The sequence below is a fragment of the Charadrius vociferus genome, unplaced genomic scaffold (genome assembly GCF_000708025.1).
Source record: "Charadrius vociferus isolate BGI_N301 unplaced genomic scaffold, ASM70802v2 scaffold181, whole genome shotgun sequence".
Lineage (NCBI taxonomy): Eukaryota > Metazoa > Chordata > Aves > Charadriiformes > Charadriidae > Charadrius > Charadrius vociferus.
The window spans coordinates 320318-339321 of record NW_009646937.1 but is presented as its reverse complement, the minus strand read 5'-3'; the positions used below and the strand labels follow the sequence as shown (position 1 = coordinate 339321).

General features: G+C 34.8%; 1 protein-coding gene across 1 annotated transcript in view; it reads right to left on the bottom strand.

Moving 5' to 3' along the window:
• Positions 1-19004, bottom strand: part of DGKB (diacylglycerol kinase, beta 90kDa) — a 333219-nt gene that overhangs the window by 243255 nt on the left and 70960 nt on the right. The window contains exons 9-13 of the mRNA XM_009894935.1: positions 9975-10092; positions 7151-7239; positions 6954-7070; positions 2665-2763; positions 495-497 (exon numbers count right to left, since the gene is read on the bottom strand). Coding sequence (XP_009893237.1) covers positions 495-497; positions 2665-2763; positions 6954-7070; positions 7151-7239; positions 9975-10092 — 426 coding nt within the window. The remainder of the gene's footprint in view (positions 1-494; positions 498-2664; positions 2764-6953; positions 7071-7150; positions 7240-9974; positions 10093-19004) is intronic.

Sequence of the window (19004 nt, the reverse complement as noted above, 5' to 3'; positions counted from 1 at the left end):
TAAGGGGAAAAGAAATGTCACCCTTTGTGATATTACAACCAGGAAGGGTAGCTTTTTTATTTATTCTTCACATTTGCAGCAGTGATTTTGGATGTCAATGCATACCTAGGAAATAGAAAAACTGAGAGGATATGGACCTGAACAAAAAAATACTGCTGAGAGATGAGTTTGGTAGCTCTGGTATAATACATGGTGCTGTGAAATGCAATTTCTGAAAAAACGCTCTTCATCTCTGTGGAAAGAGTCGAAGACGGACTTCACAAGAACTCAAGAAATAAGACATGCTGGATGAGAAAGGTAAAAATATGAATGTCCTTAGTTCCACAAAAGAGAAAAGATGAGAAGGGATTTAGCCTGTACTCTTGAAGGAAAACTTATAAGAAGGTATCTGAGATGAACTCTGACAGTTTTCTGGAAGAAGCCTGGACTTCCAAAGCCACAGATGGAAAGGAGGGCCAAAACTTTTGGGAGATCAAAGGTACAAGATTTTCAACTTGCTATTTTCCCATAACTCCTATAAATTACTCTACAGGATAATTCTTCTCTGGTGCCTCAAAATACTCAAGGATAAACCAGATACAGAAGGCATTGTGGTTATCTGCTTTTCTTTACCTTCCACATATATGTAGCATTGCAAGAATATTATTCTCAGCTGATCATTGAAGCTAAAGGTGTGTCCTAGGTGAAAGACCCTTTCGCTGTCAGGTATATCTGATACATCTGAACATAACATTTCTGTTAACAGACACGCTTAATATTGTATCTTTAGACAATTTTGACATATTCACTGGTTTTGCTGTCGTTATTGAGAGTGCTGGTTTCACGTACATTGAAGTATTACATTTCTCAAAAGGAATCCCCGTAACAGGAAATGGGAGAAACTAATTAAAAAAATTACTAAGATAAATATGTACACTGTAATCAATCATTTCTAGGAGGAATTCCTATTAGCTAGGTCACTGATGTATTATTTGTAATGTAAGTATACTCAGGATTTTAATGCATTTTTGGAAGAACTACTAGATGAGCAAATATACTACGAAATTATAAAGTTGCCATTAAATCACAGTAAAATATATTTTCCACTCCTAACAATATACATTGTGCTGAAATACATTTTTTATATTACATTATTAGTATGTAATACTGAAACATGATTCTAATACAGGAAAACATATTTACTTCTGCTTATGCCTTCAAAATTTGCAGATAAAACAAACCTATTCAAGGATGATTTGACTCGAGTGGTTTTATATGTCCTCTAAACAACTTAACTAAACTCCAATTGTGGAATGAAAATCTTAATTCCTCTATCCCTCTTCCTCTCCTGAAAAGAAAATGGAGTTACGCAAATATAATTGAAGATGAAATTTCATGCTGAGGCTTTATTCAGTTTATAAGAATGGCAAACAATAAATAACAATAAAACAAAAACAGTCCAATAACAAAATCATAATGTCTACATGTTAACTTCTAAAGTATGACCTAAAATCCCCAAAATTAAATAATGTAATGCAGAATGTAATCATCCAACAAACTTAAAATAACATTTTTGCATTTATTATTCAGAACTTGTCCAAGTAATATAAAATACTGTTACAGTCAAATTACAAAACTACTCTTACGACTTTTCAAAAATATGAAAAAATATGTCATAAATATTAAAGCCAGCTTTCCATTGCTTTACCTTCCTTGATAGCAATGGAATAGTCCCAGTTTACTCAAGTAGAGGGCCAAAGTCTAGCATCCATCCCTTAGCAGGTTTATAAACAAACAGCCAAAAGGATTAATCAGAAAAAGAGTAATTTACAATAGGCATGAATGTTATTCGTAATGATCAGAAACAGGCTGAAGAGCAGAAGGTATATTTTCCTGGTTTTCCTCCCTGCAATAAATAATTCTTTCTTAAGTTCAACCATTTAATACTCTTATTTTGAAATATATTTAAAGTAAGAGGACCACATATCTGTTCTGTTGTGAATATGATGATGCTATGACTTTCATCAGCATAAAACACCCAATTTAATATATGAATACATAAGTTAATTCCGAAGTTTTTCTTTTTCATGATAAACTGGTCAGCTCTTTTCTATACAATCTACACACAGCATGCATTTTTATTTTCATAGAATTGAGTTATTGTTTTTGTGGACAGAGAAATTTACTGTCCATGACTGCAGAATAAAATATACCATAATGTTGATGCATAGCTTACTGCAAGACCAGTGTCATCATTCTAGGTAACCTCCGGCTTAGATCAGAGACCTCAGCACTGCAGATATACAATATGCATCCCAAGCAAAAACTGTCCATAAGAATAACTTCATTATTCTGGGAAGTTGGATCTATAAAAGATGTAAAATGTAGAAGTGTTCTGCCTATACAGTTTCTGGTAAGTACAGTCTGAGTAAAGTGATAAAACCTGAGTCAGCTTCAGTTATAATATGCCCTACAGAAAGTTCATTCTCACATGAAGGAAAATGCAATATGCAGAGCTTAAAGCACACTTGTGCCTATAAACTCATCAGCCAGGATTACACATTGTGTTTAAGGTTCACACAGTTCCGTGAATTTAACAAATACTCTGGCAGTCAGTCCCAGCATCATTATAGCTGTTACCTATGACAGAAGATTACACTTGAAATAAACACACGGACAACTCACCAATACTACTGGGCAGATTGATGTCGGTGGTAAAATATGGTCCTTCAAAGGTCCACAGTCACATTCAGGTTTTAGATGCGAAGCACATTTGTTATGCAACTACAGGAAGACAGAAAATGAAGATTCAACTTAGTCATTTTAATACTAAAGTCTAAGAATCCTAGAATGGGGTGAATTTAATTAATCTAATTATTACTAGAGTACTACAAGGAAAATAAAACAGACAGCAGTGGAAAGCCTCTCAGGGCTAACAAAACCAATGAATTTCTATTGAAGCAAAGAACAGTGGATCAAAATGTTTTCCAGTTTGGAAATTGCACATGCGGTCCAGCACACAAAATGAGAACATTGCATAGCAGTACAGTAACATCAGCACAGTGTTATTAGTGATCAAAACTTTCATTTCAGAAGACAGCTCCTTGCACTGAGCTAGGAGTTCTGTTCTACAACTAGTGGGCAATTCGGGGTAATTCAGGGCAACCTTTGGCATTATTGGTATAACTCTGCTTCCTACCTGAAGTTGATAAAGTCACTACTGATTCAGTTGTGATGCTGCAATATCTATGAAAATATATATGAAATTTAAGAGAATAATGTAGGAATATCTAAGAGCTTTAAGCTATATTGGGGAAAAATTTGGTCTTGATTGAATCAGTGTTCAGGCTTCCATTGACTGCTGAGGGACCTGAATTCCTCTCCTTTTTCTACTTTATTCTTAGCATTCATCTGATTTTCCTGCAAGCAATGAGAAGAGTTCTACACTGAAAACAAGGAATGAATATCTTCAGGTCTGCTGACTGAAAGAGTATCGGCTTACTTCTGTATTGTTCAAAAGATGGAAGGGAAAAATGTGTATATAACATGAACATAAAATGCCAGCAAATACTGATATATTTATTGAAATATTTTGCATTAGCAATGAAGAGTTCTTGTTGATATTTTAGGATTTAATGCAATTTAAATGTCTCTAAATAGAATATTTCTACATATGTATCCAGCCACACAGTACAAAGGCACAGTTGTGCACCTGGATCATGCAAAGCATTTGCATTTTATTGGTATACTTCAAAATATTATTAGAGACAGCCACAATAAAGTACAACTTCATATTGTGAAATTTGGTGAAAGTTTATTATTTTGATCTTAAAGGTCTTATCCAGCCTAAATGATTCTATGATTCCATTTCTGCATTGATACAATAAACTGAGTTAAGTTCTTCAAGTAAACATGCAATCCCCATAGAGATTAATATTTTATTTTTGAGAAGATATGTGTATTTGCATTAAAGAAAAATAGTCAGGAGAATAAATATCAGAAATTTTGAAGTCAAAATCTTATTTAACAAGTGATTTAACAAGTATAATAGGTAGCATACAGGATTAGTTCAACAGGTTCAATAGCTGTTATAAAATCTGCAGTTCAATGTCTGTATCTATAAATCACATTTTTCCAATGACTGATTCATTTTCCCTTAGATGATTTAACTATGTCAGTATGAACTCTATTAAAGTTACAATAAAATTGTACCAGTTGCTCACGTATATAAGCTTTACCAATAATATGGTCTCCGTGAAGTTATCTGGTACAGTTAATGTTGACACAACATTTCTGAATTTTGAACTGAATGACACCTAATATTAGCCTTGTCCGTATTCATTTGTACTGCAAAGTTACCTTTTCAGGCAGTTACTTAGCAACAGAAAATAAAAGTCTAACGAGTTTCGATTGTGAGGGTATTTTGGTACCCCTGTAATCTAAATCATTTGTCATGCTAATTCTCTGCCTCAGTGGTAAGGCTACTTGTACCATAATTAATGCACACCAGGCCATGTTACATCAAATAAAAGTATCTTCACACATTCAGTGGTAATTAGCAGCTTTGCTACTCAGTGGCATGCAAACTTATCTAAGAAAAAATAGCTTAATCTTCTTATTAGTCTCTGCTGATCTTTGACAACAGAATTGGCGCAGAGCAGACAACAGAAGTGGTAGAAGATACGTAGGGTTAATGAAAATAACTCTTTGAGACACTGCAATAAAATAATACGCATCTCTTCTCAAAAAAGTATTTTAGCAGATTTTAAATACATTTCCCCAAAATTCCCTTACCCCAAACCTAGCTCCTTTAGATTATTACCTCCCTCACAACCAGATACCTGCAAAGTAGGAAAAAACATATTTGCTGGAGAGAAAATGATGAAAAAAAACATTTACAAGACCATAGTAGAGAAGTACCACTACTACTGGAAGCGGGAATCATGGGCCTGGCTAAGAAGTCAGTATAACAAGCCTCCTAAAGTTCAGGATTTGATTCAGTTATTTGACGTTAGAAGTGACCGTATTAAGTTGTAAGAAGGAGAGATATTTAAAATGCATGAGAGAGGCTCAGAATTAGTTGTGTAATAACCAGCATCCTCTTACATTACAAAAATATGTCAGCTACAAGCTCTAAATGTGTTGTTCAGCTCTAAAGGAGTTGAAAACGGCTGAAGAATGTGATGATAATTATATAACTTCAGAATATCCATTCAAAATCATGCATCTGTTAGAATTTTAAAGCACCATTTTTTTCAGTAATAAAGTTATTACTGTTAACAAAAAAAGTTATTGCAATAGAATATATAGAATACACAGAATTGCCAGAAAAGTGAACAGGAGATTGAAAAACATATAATTTAAATATTTTTCAAACTTTAGAAATACTCATTTTTCACTTATCTGTCTAATTTACACCTGAAGCCATAAAAACTGAATGCAAATATTAATAAAGTTATTTTGAAAATACAACATTACTTTTACAGAAAATAAAAATCTTTAAATTACTGATGGAAATACAATTGCAAAATTGTAAACCTCAGTGCCACCATTTTCAATTTTGTCTGTCAAAAAACATAGGCCCATTTTTAATTGGAATTTTGATATTTAAGTATTTAAATATGCACACAAGGCCCTAAATTATTTTCAAAATAATTTCTCTTCCTTCTTCACAGTGATTTTAATGATAAACCATTCCTTGGAATTTACTCCGTGAATATCTGTTCTTATGGAAGTCCTCTAAATCTTGGTGTGTATCTTTGAGAAGTAAAAGGCCTTTACAAGTCTGGTTACAATTCACATGAAATAATGGGAAAATAATTTTTCCGAGGAGCTACAGAATCTGCAACTTCCTTCTACTTTAAGAGGGAGCCTTACATAATACGTATTTCTTGAATAACACACATATATTATACAGATGTAAAACCTTCTATATCTAGAGTGGAATACTCTTATTTATCTATCTAAACACAGATAGCCATTGCCTACACTTAATTATCTGCATGTGAAAATTTTGGATTGGGTGTTTTACTCTCTACATAAATTATGCAAATTTTGACAGCAATCTGGACTACATATTTGCTTTCTTCTAAAATACTGTTTTTTAAGTAATCATGACAGCTTATCACTGAAAGTATCCTGGATCTATTTTCTTTGATGATGTTTTATATTTTGTATTCTTGTGTTAAGAAAATATGTCATAAAACATGCAAACTTGTATGGTGAAAACAAACATTCACTAATGCCTCAGTCTCACATTACTATTTAAAACACTGAGCAAACAACTGCTGTTCCATAACAATAACAATAATAATATCAGCAAAAAAATCAAAAACCCAAAAAGAAGGCTGAATCTCTCCCCAATTAGATTTAAATCCTGCCCTAGCTAGGAACAGAAACACTGGCATTGCTCCTTCTAGCATGAAGATCTCACTTATAAGGGCAGTGTTCCTTGAATGTCATTAGTTTCAGTTATTGGTTCATGCTGAATAAGGAGCACACAAAAGTTGTATATATTAGACTTGGTGCACGGATTAGTATATTACCAAGATGTCTCTGCTATTATTTCCAGACACCTGAAATCACTGTATCCTACAAGATGTCCTCAATTTTATTTGCCTGTCAGTACACCACAAATTAGGATTTTGCCCTAGTGTCACAGTGACCTTGACTTCCCCCAGTACTGAAAACTCTTTTATAATCTCTCTGTAGTGTAGATTGGGAATTCTGCTCTTTAGAATGGCATATTATTTCCATTTGTATATTGCCTTGAAGCAGAGTGGACCTTTAAGCGTATTTGCCTGCAACAATTAAGGACTCCTATGAATATTCTGCATATGCCATTTCTTAAATGCACACTATCCATTCCTGATGACAAAACCTAATGAGACCTTTTGAATTATGAGGCGATAAAAGAAAAAGACAGATTTTTGTCTCTCTAACCTGTACTAAAGGTTATACTATAGTATACTCACTGTGATCTGACACCAAACACAGTGAAGTCCAGTCAAGCCTTGGTAACATTTTATAGTTTTGTGACACTTATCACATTTTGTTGGACAATTTCCTTCTACCCAGAAATGGTGCATTACCTGCAAAAGAAAAATGTGGATATACATAGAGTTACTAAATTAAAAGGTACATGGCAAAATTAATGCTACCCCAAACTTACATCAGTATTCTTTTTGGACTTCACATATGTTTTGATGCAAGATGCGGGAGCTCTTGAGACACAGCGCTCATGGACTGTATACTTGCAAACTGAAAAAAGAAAACATATTAATAGAAGTCGAGACAATGGTGTTTCTGACTACATTTTTATGAAACAAAAAACATTACCAGCATGCCATCTCTATATAATCAATCCAATCAGTCAATGAAAACTAAAACTAGACTGCTTTTTCCATGGAATACAAAAGGCCAATTAGAACAGGAAATATTATGCAAGTGAGAAATCCAAGAATGCACTATCATTGCATAACAGGAAATGCTTAATTAAATCAGAGCTCACTAAATTTTTCACAATAATTCCCAAATGACAAAAAATATTAAAGACAAACTGATGACTGCCAAATGGTTTGGTGTCATTTGCTGGTAGAAAGAAATCTATATTTTACAAACTATAGGCATGAGAGCAGCTGGCAAGCACAAAAATAAAAGCCAATGAATTTATGTTGTTCCTTCTATTGATTTATAAATCTTAAATGGCTGATTAGTCCATTTTCAGATAGCAATTGTTTTCATGCATTCCATGTAATCATCCCAACTTTAACTCTTACTTTCCCAAATACCGACTCCTGAGAAGCTTTCCTTTCCTAGCCCCTCCACACCAGTTTTAGGTAACTACTATTGTTGATCAGGTCTGTAAAGATCACACTAGCCGCATTTGGAAAACATACAAATGTCAGGGTACAATGCAAAGCTCTCCTGACTTCAACTATACAACCGTGCCTAGATGAGGAAATAATGCTACAGCCTATACCTGCATTCAATAGAGTCAACTATTAAAAACTGAGAATGAATTTCTCCCTGCATGGTATATGTCTCACGCTTTTGACCTCGAGAGCAATTAAGCACAAAGTACTTCTAAACACCTTGCTTGCACCTATTACACAAACCCAGTGGGAGGTGCAGCCATTAATCAGACAAACTGCAGGGAGTAACATTGTTGATTGGACCATGGAGGGATGGTGAAGCCCCCTGCAGTTTCCTTTTTTTTTTTTTCCTCCCACACTATCTAAAATGCAAATAATGAAATCTATAGCAATGCTTTGAAAATATAGTGAAGAAGCTCAGCGAGATAAGGAAATAGTCTAAGAGTTTTGTAAGTAGACTCATGCCCCTTGCTGCATGAAGTAACTGGAAAGAGCATGTGGATGTTCTTCAGATACTCTGGGATCATCGTTCTCACCAAGTAAATGCCAAGCACAGCAACAAATAAATTTTCAAGAGGTACACTGCAGCAGAGAAAATTACAGCTCTTGTAAGGCTGGTCTTTTTGGGGCAGTTTACTTTATATAACTCATCTATACATTTCTGAATACTATTGAAGAAGATGACCTACATTATTTGCTCAATGGAATTCTCTCTTTCAAACATATGCTGGGCTTATATTTCTTCACAAGGATTAAGTTTACATCCGTCTGACATAGAAGAATATTAAAGAATGTAACATATCAAGATCTAATAGTCAATTCAGCGTTATATATATTCCTGCAACTGTCATCAGCATTTTTTAATCTAAAGTTATGCAATTTCTATTTGTTTGAATTTTAATAAACATTCCATAGTATTGTGAATGAAATTATACAATGTGAAAAACCATACGTGAAAGATTTACAGCTGAATTATGTTTTAAAGAGATCTGTGGCCCTCCGAGGAGAGAGTAACGGCCAATTCCAAATCCTTGTTCATTCAGGCTAATCTCAAATTAAGTCAATAGAACTGTAGAGGCAGAAAGGTCCTGATCAGCTGTGATGGGCTATCTTTCATACCAAAAACAGAGAAAGTAAGTTACACTAAGAAACTGACTAATTTATCAAAAAGAACAATGAAAGGTGACTTGATATCATCATGAGAAGAATACAGTGGGTACTAAAGATCTCATTAATCTAATGGAGTAGGGCATAACATGAACCAATCACTGCAACCGTCTACCAGATATATTCAAATCAGAAAATAGGTCTTTGTTAAAAAAAGATGATCAATCATTGGAACACACCACAAAAGAAAGATATGGATCATCCATCTCTTGAAACATTCAAACAGAGACAAGGTGTCTTTCGGCAAGATTTGGTTTCTCAAGATAAAGGTTATGAGCTGGTCAAACATGGATTATTAGGAGATACATGGGTATAACAAAAGGAATTGAACTGTAGAAACTGCATCTAAGAGTCTAATGAAGGTCAAATTAGATGCAGAAGTTTTTCTGCATTCCTTTACCTTAAAATCTATAATCAGGTAATGCGTGAAAGGGTGGCAAGACTGAAATTCATGCTTACAAACCAAGTAAACATACAAAACTTTAGGAGCGTTACAGAAACTTGATTTCTGGGAAACTGGGATTTTTACCTTCACAATTAACAAACCAAGAATTCTGTGCAAAATTTGAATAAACAAGTATGGGACTTAGATGCTAGTCAAGCTAAAACCTATAAAAGAATATGAATAATTATTACTAAATAAATAAGCATGATACTTACTAAGAGAAAAGAAAAAGAAAAAAAAAAAAAAAAAGAAAAAATGACAGACTCCAAAGGGAACCGAGAGCTATTATAATAAAGAAAAATCCCTCAAACAACAGCTTTGAAAGCCCAATATCCTGAAAAATTAAAAATAGAACATTGAGCGCTCAAGCATAGAAGAAAAAGGGGGAGACACCACTGTGCTGGCAATGGGTTTGTATTGGGAAGCTACTAGTTCTTTGTTATACGGTGAGTGCAACATTTCTGGGAATAGACATGTATGCAAATGGACACTGAAATGCGTATACTCACAAGAACAGCAGAGACCTTGCTTGCCTACTCCGATTAGCATGTTCAAACAAAGATTACAGTAGGCAGGCTTGTTAAAGTGTTTCAGTCTCCATACATGCTGCCCATCATCTTTCACATTCTGCACAGGACATAAAAGAAACAGATTTCACTTAATAAAATAAACAATGAAATATATAAGTGCCAATAAAAATTGGAGATTGACTCGAGAACGTAAAAGACAAGCTGTTACTTCGTTTAATACTATGCACCAGATCACAGTATAATCATTCTAAATACAGAGGCAATGATACAATAAAAAATTCTTGAGAAGCTCATGGATGGCCATGTGTTTCAAAAACGACTCAGAAAAACACCAGGCTGCTGTCACCACTGCAACACAATGCTAGCAATAGGCTGATATTAAATTACAACTAGTAATAAGACTTACCGAAATTTGTTCTAGGGTAATTCTAAAAATAAAGGTGCTGCAGATTAGATGGTAAGACTTCCCCAAATGAACAACAGAAAGGATTTAAAAAAGACTATAGAGATATTTTTAATGACCCTTAGAATTAGGGACATGTGTCAACATATGTGAAGTGGGAAATCTAACCACACTACAATAATACCTATTGCCAGCTTTAATTTATGTTAAACTACTGCCAGTAGTCTATCAAAATGCAAGTATTTAAGGGCGAGGTTTACATCCTGGATCTCTTCTCTAAAAATTGAATTCCTTACATTTAAGTCCACATTTTTCAGTTAGCTACAGCACTATAATCAAATCTTGCATGAATAGATTGATCAACTGATCGGCATTTACAACCCAGGGGCTCCCTGTAACTAATGTGCGCAACTAAAATATTATCAAAACATTTATGTTTGTGAAAGTAAGCTTTCAGTTGCATCATTCTTCTCTTCCTTCTCAACAGACTCACTCTGAGACCTCACTGTTATTAGAAGGTTTTTAACATGATGTGCACTTGGTACAGATGTTAAATTAATTCTGTAAATTCCAGGTTTCTTGGCAAGTGTGGTCATCAGGCTTTTTCTTTTTGCAATCATCAGAGGTTATGGAATTTTTTAAAAATTAGATTAATCTAATGTAATATCATTGGATTTGTTTTATTTTTTCTTTTATTTTTAACAAATATAACATCCAATGGAACAAAGGCAGTTAATGTCTATCAGCTGGAAATGGGCTGCGGTTCTTCGTTGTGTATTACTGAAACACTATGGTCATCTTGGTTATTTCATTACCGAAAAGAAATTTTCACATAGCTAAAAGAAGCCACATCAACAGCTGGTTCTCATCCAGTTTCTGATTTCTCACATCAAACTATAAAAATATTTGTAATCATGTTTATACAATATTCCTGACTTGATCTTCAATAATATGATGGTTTTCGCTGATAAGGACAGTCAATGTAAATCAGTGGACATAAATGTTAATAACAATTCAGTTTTCTCCTATAGTAGCATATACTGCATGAGTTATGTCCTTAAAAATCAGTATTGCTCTATTCTAAGAGTTAGCCATTAATGACAAGTCAAAGATGATGAAGACTACTTCATCCTTGTGGGAAAAAATCCTGAAGGAAAATTAGCACTCCAAGAAATGAAGCATGTTTGCTCCAAAGCCAGGTCCTAGCCAGAACACAACTTTGAATAATTCCTACAAATTCCCTAGAAATAAAAAGAACCAAAATCAGCTGGAATATTTCTTATTTGTTGAGACATCAGGATCAGAGCCTAAGTGGAGTTTCCCCAATATTATCAGCAGGAGATCAAATGCCATCTCTGACAGCTGGGCAATGTCAGGGTCCCCTTTCTACAGAAAGAGCAGAGCAGATGCCTAATGTGGGATTCTTGGGCTGGCAAAGAGTGTGGAAGTTTTCCAATTTCCCCTGAAGATGCAGAAATAGATTCTGCAGCTGTGGAGCACTAGAAGGCTGTCAAGCTCCTTCATGACTGGCAGGAGAAGAGGATGTATTTCATTAAATGGAGCTCTGTAACTTCTATTTTGCTTTCCATCTTACCCACATTCCACACATTTTTAAAGTATTGTTTAACTACAAGACAGTATGTGAGTTTCAAGTCTTCTGAAAGTAGACAATTATTCACTAAAGACCACGTAAATCCTTCCAAGTAAAAACAGTAAACAACGTACACTTTCATTTTAACATTACTCAGGTCATCAACAGATACAGTCATAAACCACAAGGCACTTAAAATGCAAGGTGACCAGCTTTCCTTAGAAAAATATTTGCTATTTATGAAAATTAATAAAAATTCATAATTATGCATAAGCTTGACCCTCTTCGACATTAGTTTTGTGTTACTTTTTAATTTTAATTTTAATTTTATTTTTAAAGAATGGCCATTACAAGTGAATATGTTGCTTCTTATTTGAACAGAACATATGGACTAACTTAGCTGGCATTTTCCTTATCAGAAAAACAAACAAGTCTTGATGTGGGTGTTCTGCCAATTAAAACACTTAACTGTGTTACAGACTGCAACTGATGCAAATCCATTACATAAACACAATGCACTTTTGGAAAATAGCAAATTAAATTTTTGCTCTTGTGCACTGCCAAAAATAAGCAATAAAGTGTTGCATATGATTATGCATGCACATAACTTTTTAAAACACTGCCAAGGAAAAAAAAAAAAGACATAATGTGAAACAAAGCCCCCTCAATGCAAGTCTTTAAGTATGAATAAAATCCACAATTCTGACACATCAGTGCATTTACTGACATTCACTCATTTTGCTTCCATATCCTGAGAAAGAGTTTAAAAACAAACAGTCATTAAGAAGATCTCAAAGCAGAGCAGGTACAGTAAAAATCTCTTCCTCACTTCATTATACATCACTGAAAATTAAGCCTCCATATGCCATACACAGACTTTAGCATATAAAGACAATAGTAACATTTATTTTGTTAACAATGGTTCTCTTAACTTACGGTTCTGACCCTTCTACCATGGATTTGATTATCAGAAAGATCTGACATTAAAAAGCAAGTCAACCATGGAAGAGCCAGCCTTAGAATTAGTGGAAAATTTTATGCCATCACAGAATTTAGTTAGACATCCCTAATCTTGTTTAATATTCACTTACTTCAGCTTTTTAGAGATTTGTCAATAAAGGTAGCCAAAGAGATCTTCAGATGTCAAGCAGAAATCTCAAGATTCTGAGACTTAACAAGGTAATTTTCATCCTAGTAAGCATCCCCTCTTACAATAGCTGCAGATTGTCTGGAACACCGGCATGCTCAGTCTTTTCTATGAGAATAGTCAGTAACAAGCAACCAAGGGAAAATCTTGGATGTTAGCAAGTCTGCTAAGTTATTCTTTCACTGTCTACTGTTATTTTGCTTTGATTTATTTTTAAAAATATTTGCATGACTTTAAGACATTTCTATGACTGATCTTTGGGTATTGTTCAGTCAGTGGGAAGGTGAGAAGGATATCCATTAAACCAAAGAGCACTTCCTTTTAATACAAACGCAGTTAAGTTCTTTGCTGATCTCAGCAAAGAATTCACATCAGTTTTTGTTTTATCATCGAATCATGGAATGGTTACAGTTGGAAGGAACCTTGAAGATCATGTACTTCCACTCCCCCTGGCATGGGCAGGGACATCTTCCACTGGATTAGGTGGCTCAACGCCCCATTCAACCTGGCCTTGAACACTTCCAGGGATGGGCACCTACAATTTCTCTGAGCAACCTGTTCCAGGGTTTTACAACCCTCAGAGTAAAGAATTTCTTCCTAATATCTAAACTGAGTTTGGGCTGGGGAGAGGGGATTCTATGTCTCTTGTGGCTCAACTGCAGAGTGAGTAACTTCATTCAAGAGACGCGCTACTTGGTAGGGCTCCTCAAACTTCTGAGATATTTTGTGTGTGTCCCCAATGTGTGCTGGAGAATGGAAAAAGAAAATTACTTCCCCAGCCTTCGTTCACATATCCAGTGTGCTATCCTGATCACCCAGAAATGCTTAAGCATTAACATGCACATGAGAAAATGACAGCACAGAAAAGAGAGCACAGGAGGGGAAATAAATTTGTTTAAACAAGCTTCATAATTAGCCACACTACCATGTTTCCCTGTCCCTAAACTGTTAGTCACCTGTCATCTGCAGGGATTGAAATGCCACAGAAATTACATTTTAAATAATGATAAACTTGTATACCTCGTGAAATACCATTTATTTTACATGTTATACACAGAACAGGTTAGAGTTACCTCTGATTTCTCCAGGGCTTTTACCAACCTATGAGCAAAAGCAAAGGATGGACCGTAGCAAGGAAAGGCATTTGCAAACTTCCTGCAGCGAAGTGCGAGAGAGCACAGCATAAAAGCAGACAGTGCTGTCAAGAAAAGATGTGTACTTTTTTAGCAGCTCCCGCTATGGAGTCTCGCAAAGAATTAACATTACGCCCTCTGCTGGCAATGCCATGAAATGATACTGGTAAAATAGCTCCGGTTGTCACTTAGGGTGACTGCTTCCCAGCTGGTAAGGAGCTGGCACAACGAGGGCAAGCTCCAGCTTCTTCTAGCAGGGGCTTGGGTTTGCCCTCTGTACATATGGAAATAGCATATGGCTCATCGGCACTTCAGCCTTCTAGAAAACTCACCCGCCAAACTTCAGAAAGGACTTATAACAATATCACTGGAGAAAATAAAAGGCCAGATCACCCTCATTCCTGGCTGAACGAAAGAAATACAACTCTACCAAACTGCTTAGGTATTAAACAGTCATTTCGGACTTCAGCCTGAGAGGGACTCCTCATGGTGCAGCAAACCCCACACCAGACTTGCAAATGTTTGCAAGTTCCCAGTTTGGTTCCACTTTCACATACTCAGAGCTCAAAAAGTAAGCCAACAATAACATAATATACAATGTAAGAAGCAGTATTTCCCAAGTATGGATTCACACTTGAATATTACATCCCATATTTAATCAACATGGTTAAAAAAGAGTTACCTATTAAATTCTTTGAGTGTAATAGCATAATATTTACTGCTCGAGGATCCAAAATAAAATTGTAAGAGTATTTCCTTCTGATTTAATTGAAGCATAGTCACACTTCAACACAAATGTGTTTGTCTCGTTGAGATTTACCTTGATTTAAAAGATGAAATGGATTGAAAATTACAATCGGTGATTTAAAAGACAGGCACAGTCACCTGGTTTCAGATTATTGATGACTTTACTAAGCATTTACTGTTGTTACAATCTCTCTCTCATCCTAGGGCAGCTTTTCAGCAACTGTACAGTACCAGATACAGTGCAACCATGACATCTAGTGGCCAGTGAAGAGGGAATAAAATACTTTCCACTCCTCAAATGCAGGATTTTTTTAAAACTAGCACTTACAAACTTACAGTTTATACCTACCTTTTGTACAATCACCGACAGAGGTGACAGTAATGATTCGTTACAAAAGAAGTGAGACCAAAACATCTGGCATGGAAATACTTTAGAAGAGAAATCAAGTGCTTTTACTAGAACAGGGTGGAATAATATTGTGCAGGTGAGGAACTTCTAACAAAGAGCAGAGTACAATGTTCATGGATGACAAAACCCCTTAGGAGTAAACTGTCATTAACTGGCTTTTTGTGCCCAGATTACAAAGGACTTTTTAAACAATGCTAGGAGAGTCAATGGAGTAACTCTCAAACTTCACTGACAATTTTGATCTACTTTAATTAACACAGAATGGAATAAAAAGCTCAGAAATTTTGAAGGCTGCTACTGTGGAGGAGTAGAATAAATAGCCTCATGGTCACTAGTATGCAATAGGCCACTTCCCAAAAGTGTAATTATCAACCAGGAGTCATGCAGGAACTCTTCTGTCCAATCTGTGTTTTGATGGGAGTCAAGCAAACTATTGCCTTAAGAAGCAATAATAAATTTGGAAAGTTGATGAGGATGGTAAAAAATTGCAGACTGAAGTGTGACACTCAGCAAAACTCTCTACCTCATACATTTATTAAAAATTGTGCCACATAAATAACAATTTCCTCTATAGTTACCTTTTTTTTTTTTTTCTTCATTAAATTCTCGCTTTTCATGAGAAAATTTCTTGGAACAACTTCCATGAAACTGGTACAACGAAATACCTCAGAAGAACTATGGGTCTTAAAGATAAAGGTTTCAGTAGGTGTGGTACAGAACATACTCAGCCACTGCTAAGTGGAAAAAGTGTAGCCATCCAAGTACAAATGGATTATATACATAAACAATTTCATGGTCTTTTCTCACAAAAGAAATTTCCAAACAGTATGTGTATCACAGTACCCCTATAGAATAAGAACCAATTAAGTTCTTACTTAAATTCCTTCTCTTTTACTGAAATTGTTTGTTTAGCACACCAATTGCCTTGAAAAGCACCAAAATAAGAATACATTGTTTCTATCCTGGAATACTCCCAGAGATAAACCTCTGTATTTCTAAATCCGCTCTTCACAGCAACTCTAAACACAAGTTTTAGGAGGAAATAGAAAGCATAAAACCCAGTAAGATAACATAAACTGGATATTTAGATTGATTTCCTAGAGAAAAGAGATTTTTTTATGCTCTTTGTCCCTTTATGTCCATGACTAAACTGCTCCAGCAACTTTTACATTAATTCAGTAATCCCAACTAAGTTGGAGAGGGCACTACAAGTTTCATGAAAGTCTAGAAAAAGGGCAGGGGGAAGCAGGGCAGAGAGAGAAATATCAGAAGGAAAGTCAGGCAGATTTCCTTGGTTTCTTTTTTTAATTTGGCAATAGTTGTCTGGCTAATATTTCTAGCAACATCCTAATACTCCTGTCTTTCAGAAGGAGCTAACTGATGAAGTCAGAGGTCAAAGACGACAAACCTGTGAGACATTAGGCTATCTCAACCCCATTGTTTAAAAACACTAACTAGTTTATTCTTTCATTTTCATATAATATAGTTCCATATTTCACTTAAATGCTACTCTGAATTTTCTTTTGGATTATTGTAACTAAAGCTTCTAATATAGTATGTAATAAAAACTGATTGAAAGGCTTTAAATTTAATATAAAACTTTTATATTATATCTGACATTTTATATGGTTCTTGAAGGAAACTAAAGATTAAATACAAACAATGTAGTTGAATTCTGAAGGTACTATGGCAAACCTTCAGCTGAAATAAATTATTGCAGCTTCACTGATATTAGCATAACAAATTACACCAACTGAGAATCTTGTGTTGTTTGTACAAGGTCTATACAAGGGTTGAATATATCACAGTGAGTTAATGAACCAACCCTATCCCCCAACCCAAAACAAATTAAAGACTTCACTGGTATCATAATTTATTTTTTTTAAATAAACTACACTGACAATTCCTTGTCATTATCATACTGGACAGGCTATGAAATTGATCTCTTGGATTTAAAATTTTATCATTGTCAGAGTTCAGTATAAAGCCAAAGCGTAGTTGGCTAAAGTCAAAAGAAGGTGAGAGAATTGTTTGGTTGTTTGGCGTGGGGGGGTTGGCTTTTTCAACATGTTAAGACTACCTGGACATGTCTAAGCAGCATAAGCCAGTAGGTTATGGCCTTTATTTTCACATACTAATCAGCCTGTGGAAAACTTTAAGATATCAGAACTTTATTATTTTAGTCCAAAAGACTCTTATTTTTATCTTAGTTTTCATTATCATAACTAAAAGGAGAGAGAAAGCCAGCCAGAAAGCAGAGACCTGAGAAGCTAGGTTTTTAGAATCCAACAACAGCATGTGAAAACAAATAACAGCGTGCCATTAATGGGAACGATGCACTGGAATGAAGAGCTTGGGTAACACATTAGATGCTGTAAAAACATCAAAATCATGCTATCAGTTTACACAAATAACAATGGACAGGTATTAAAGAGTTTTAACTTTCTTGATTTAACTTTTCAATGTCCTAAAATTTACTTAGATTTGATCACTCATAACTGTACAAACAGTAGCAGCAACTTTTTTGCTGGTTTGATGGAAAATATAAGATCTGGCTTTTCTCTACATATTGCATGAATGGTTTAAGAAATCAAGAGCACCTTTAAACATTAAAAGAAAAATGGGAGCCCTTTTAGAGGATGGCATCATTTCCTAGTAAATCATTAGCAAATGAGTAGTAGTTCAGCTTGCACAGTTCTGTAGGTAATGGACTTCATTCACAATAAAGTAAAATATTAAAAAAGCATTAAAAGCCACCCCATCCATTTTACTCCAACTTTCAACTCATAAAACTATGCCTATTGATCAAAAAGATATTTTGCATACCATTATAATTTTTCACAACTTTACGTATATGTCTCTTCAACAGAAGAAACACACGTTTCTTGATGAGAGAAACACTGATGCATGCTGATAGCAGACTACAGAATTTCAATCAGTTTATCGTATTTTTATTATTTCCACAGTAAAGCTATGCACAGCAAGATAAATTATCTAATAAGTATTAAAATACTCGAAAGGATAAAATGTCTGACAACATGTATTTACATAGCTTATTTCTAATTACACAGCTTTTGCTTTAATATGAAAATAAATCTCTACAGAAGGATCTGCATTAATTTATCATGGAATTTATTTTTAAATTTAGAAAGAAGGAAGTGTAGACACTGAAAAATGCTCCCAGAACAGCTACACTACCTGTCACTAAAGAAAAATCTGTACTGAAAATGACTACCAGTTATCTGCTATACTGATTACTTGAGAGTATTTGCTGCCCTTTGTTTAGAGTAATTCTGTGGAATACAACCTGATGAAGATTTTTTGTTTGATGACAGGGAAGTAATTTAACATTTTTGTTACTCAGTCACACATATAGAATTAGGGAATTAGCACTTACAGTGATCTAAATGTACTGAAGGTCATCCTCAATTCAGATATTTAGCTGATAATTTGATTAATAAGATTTTGCAAGAATTTTAGATCTTCTGCTAAAAGCACTGTTTTGTTGCGTATTTCCCTATGAAAGATCTCAATCTGACCATTCTTTGAGAAAATAAAATACCATAGAGCAACTACAGA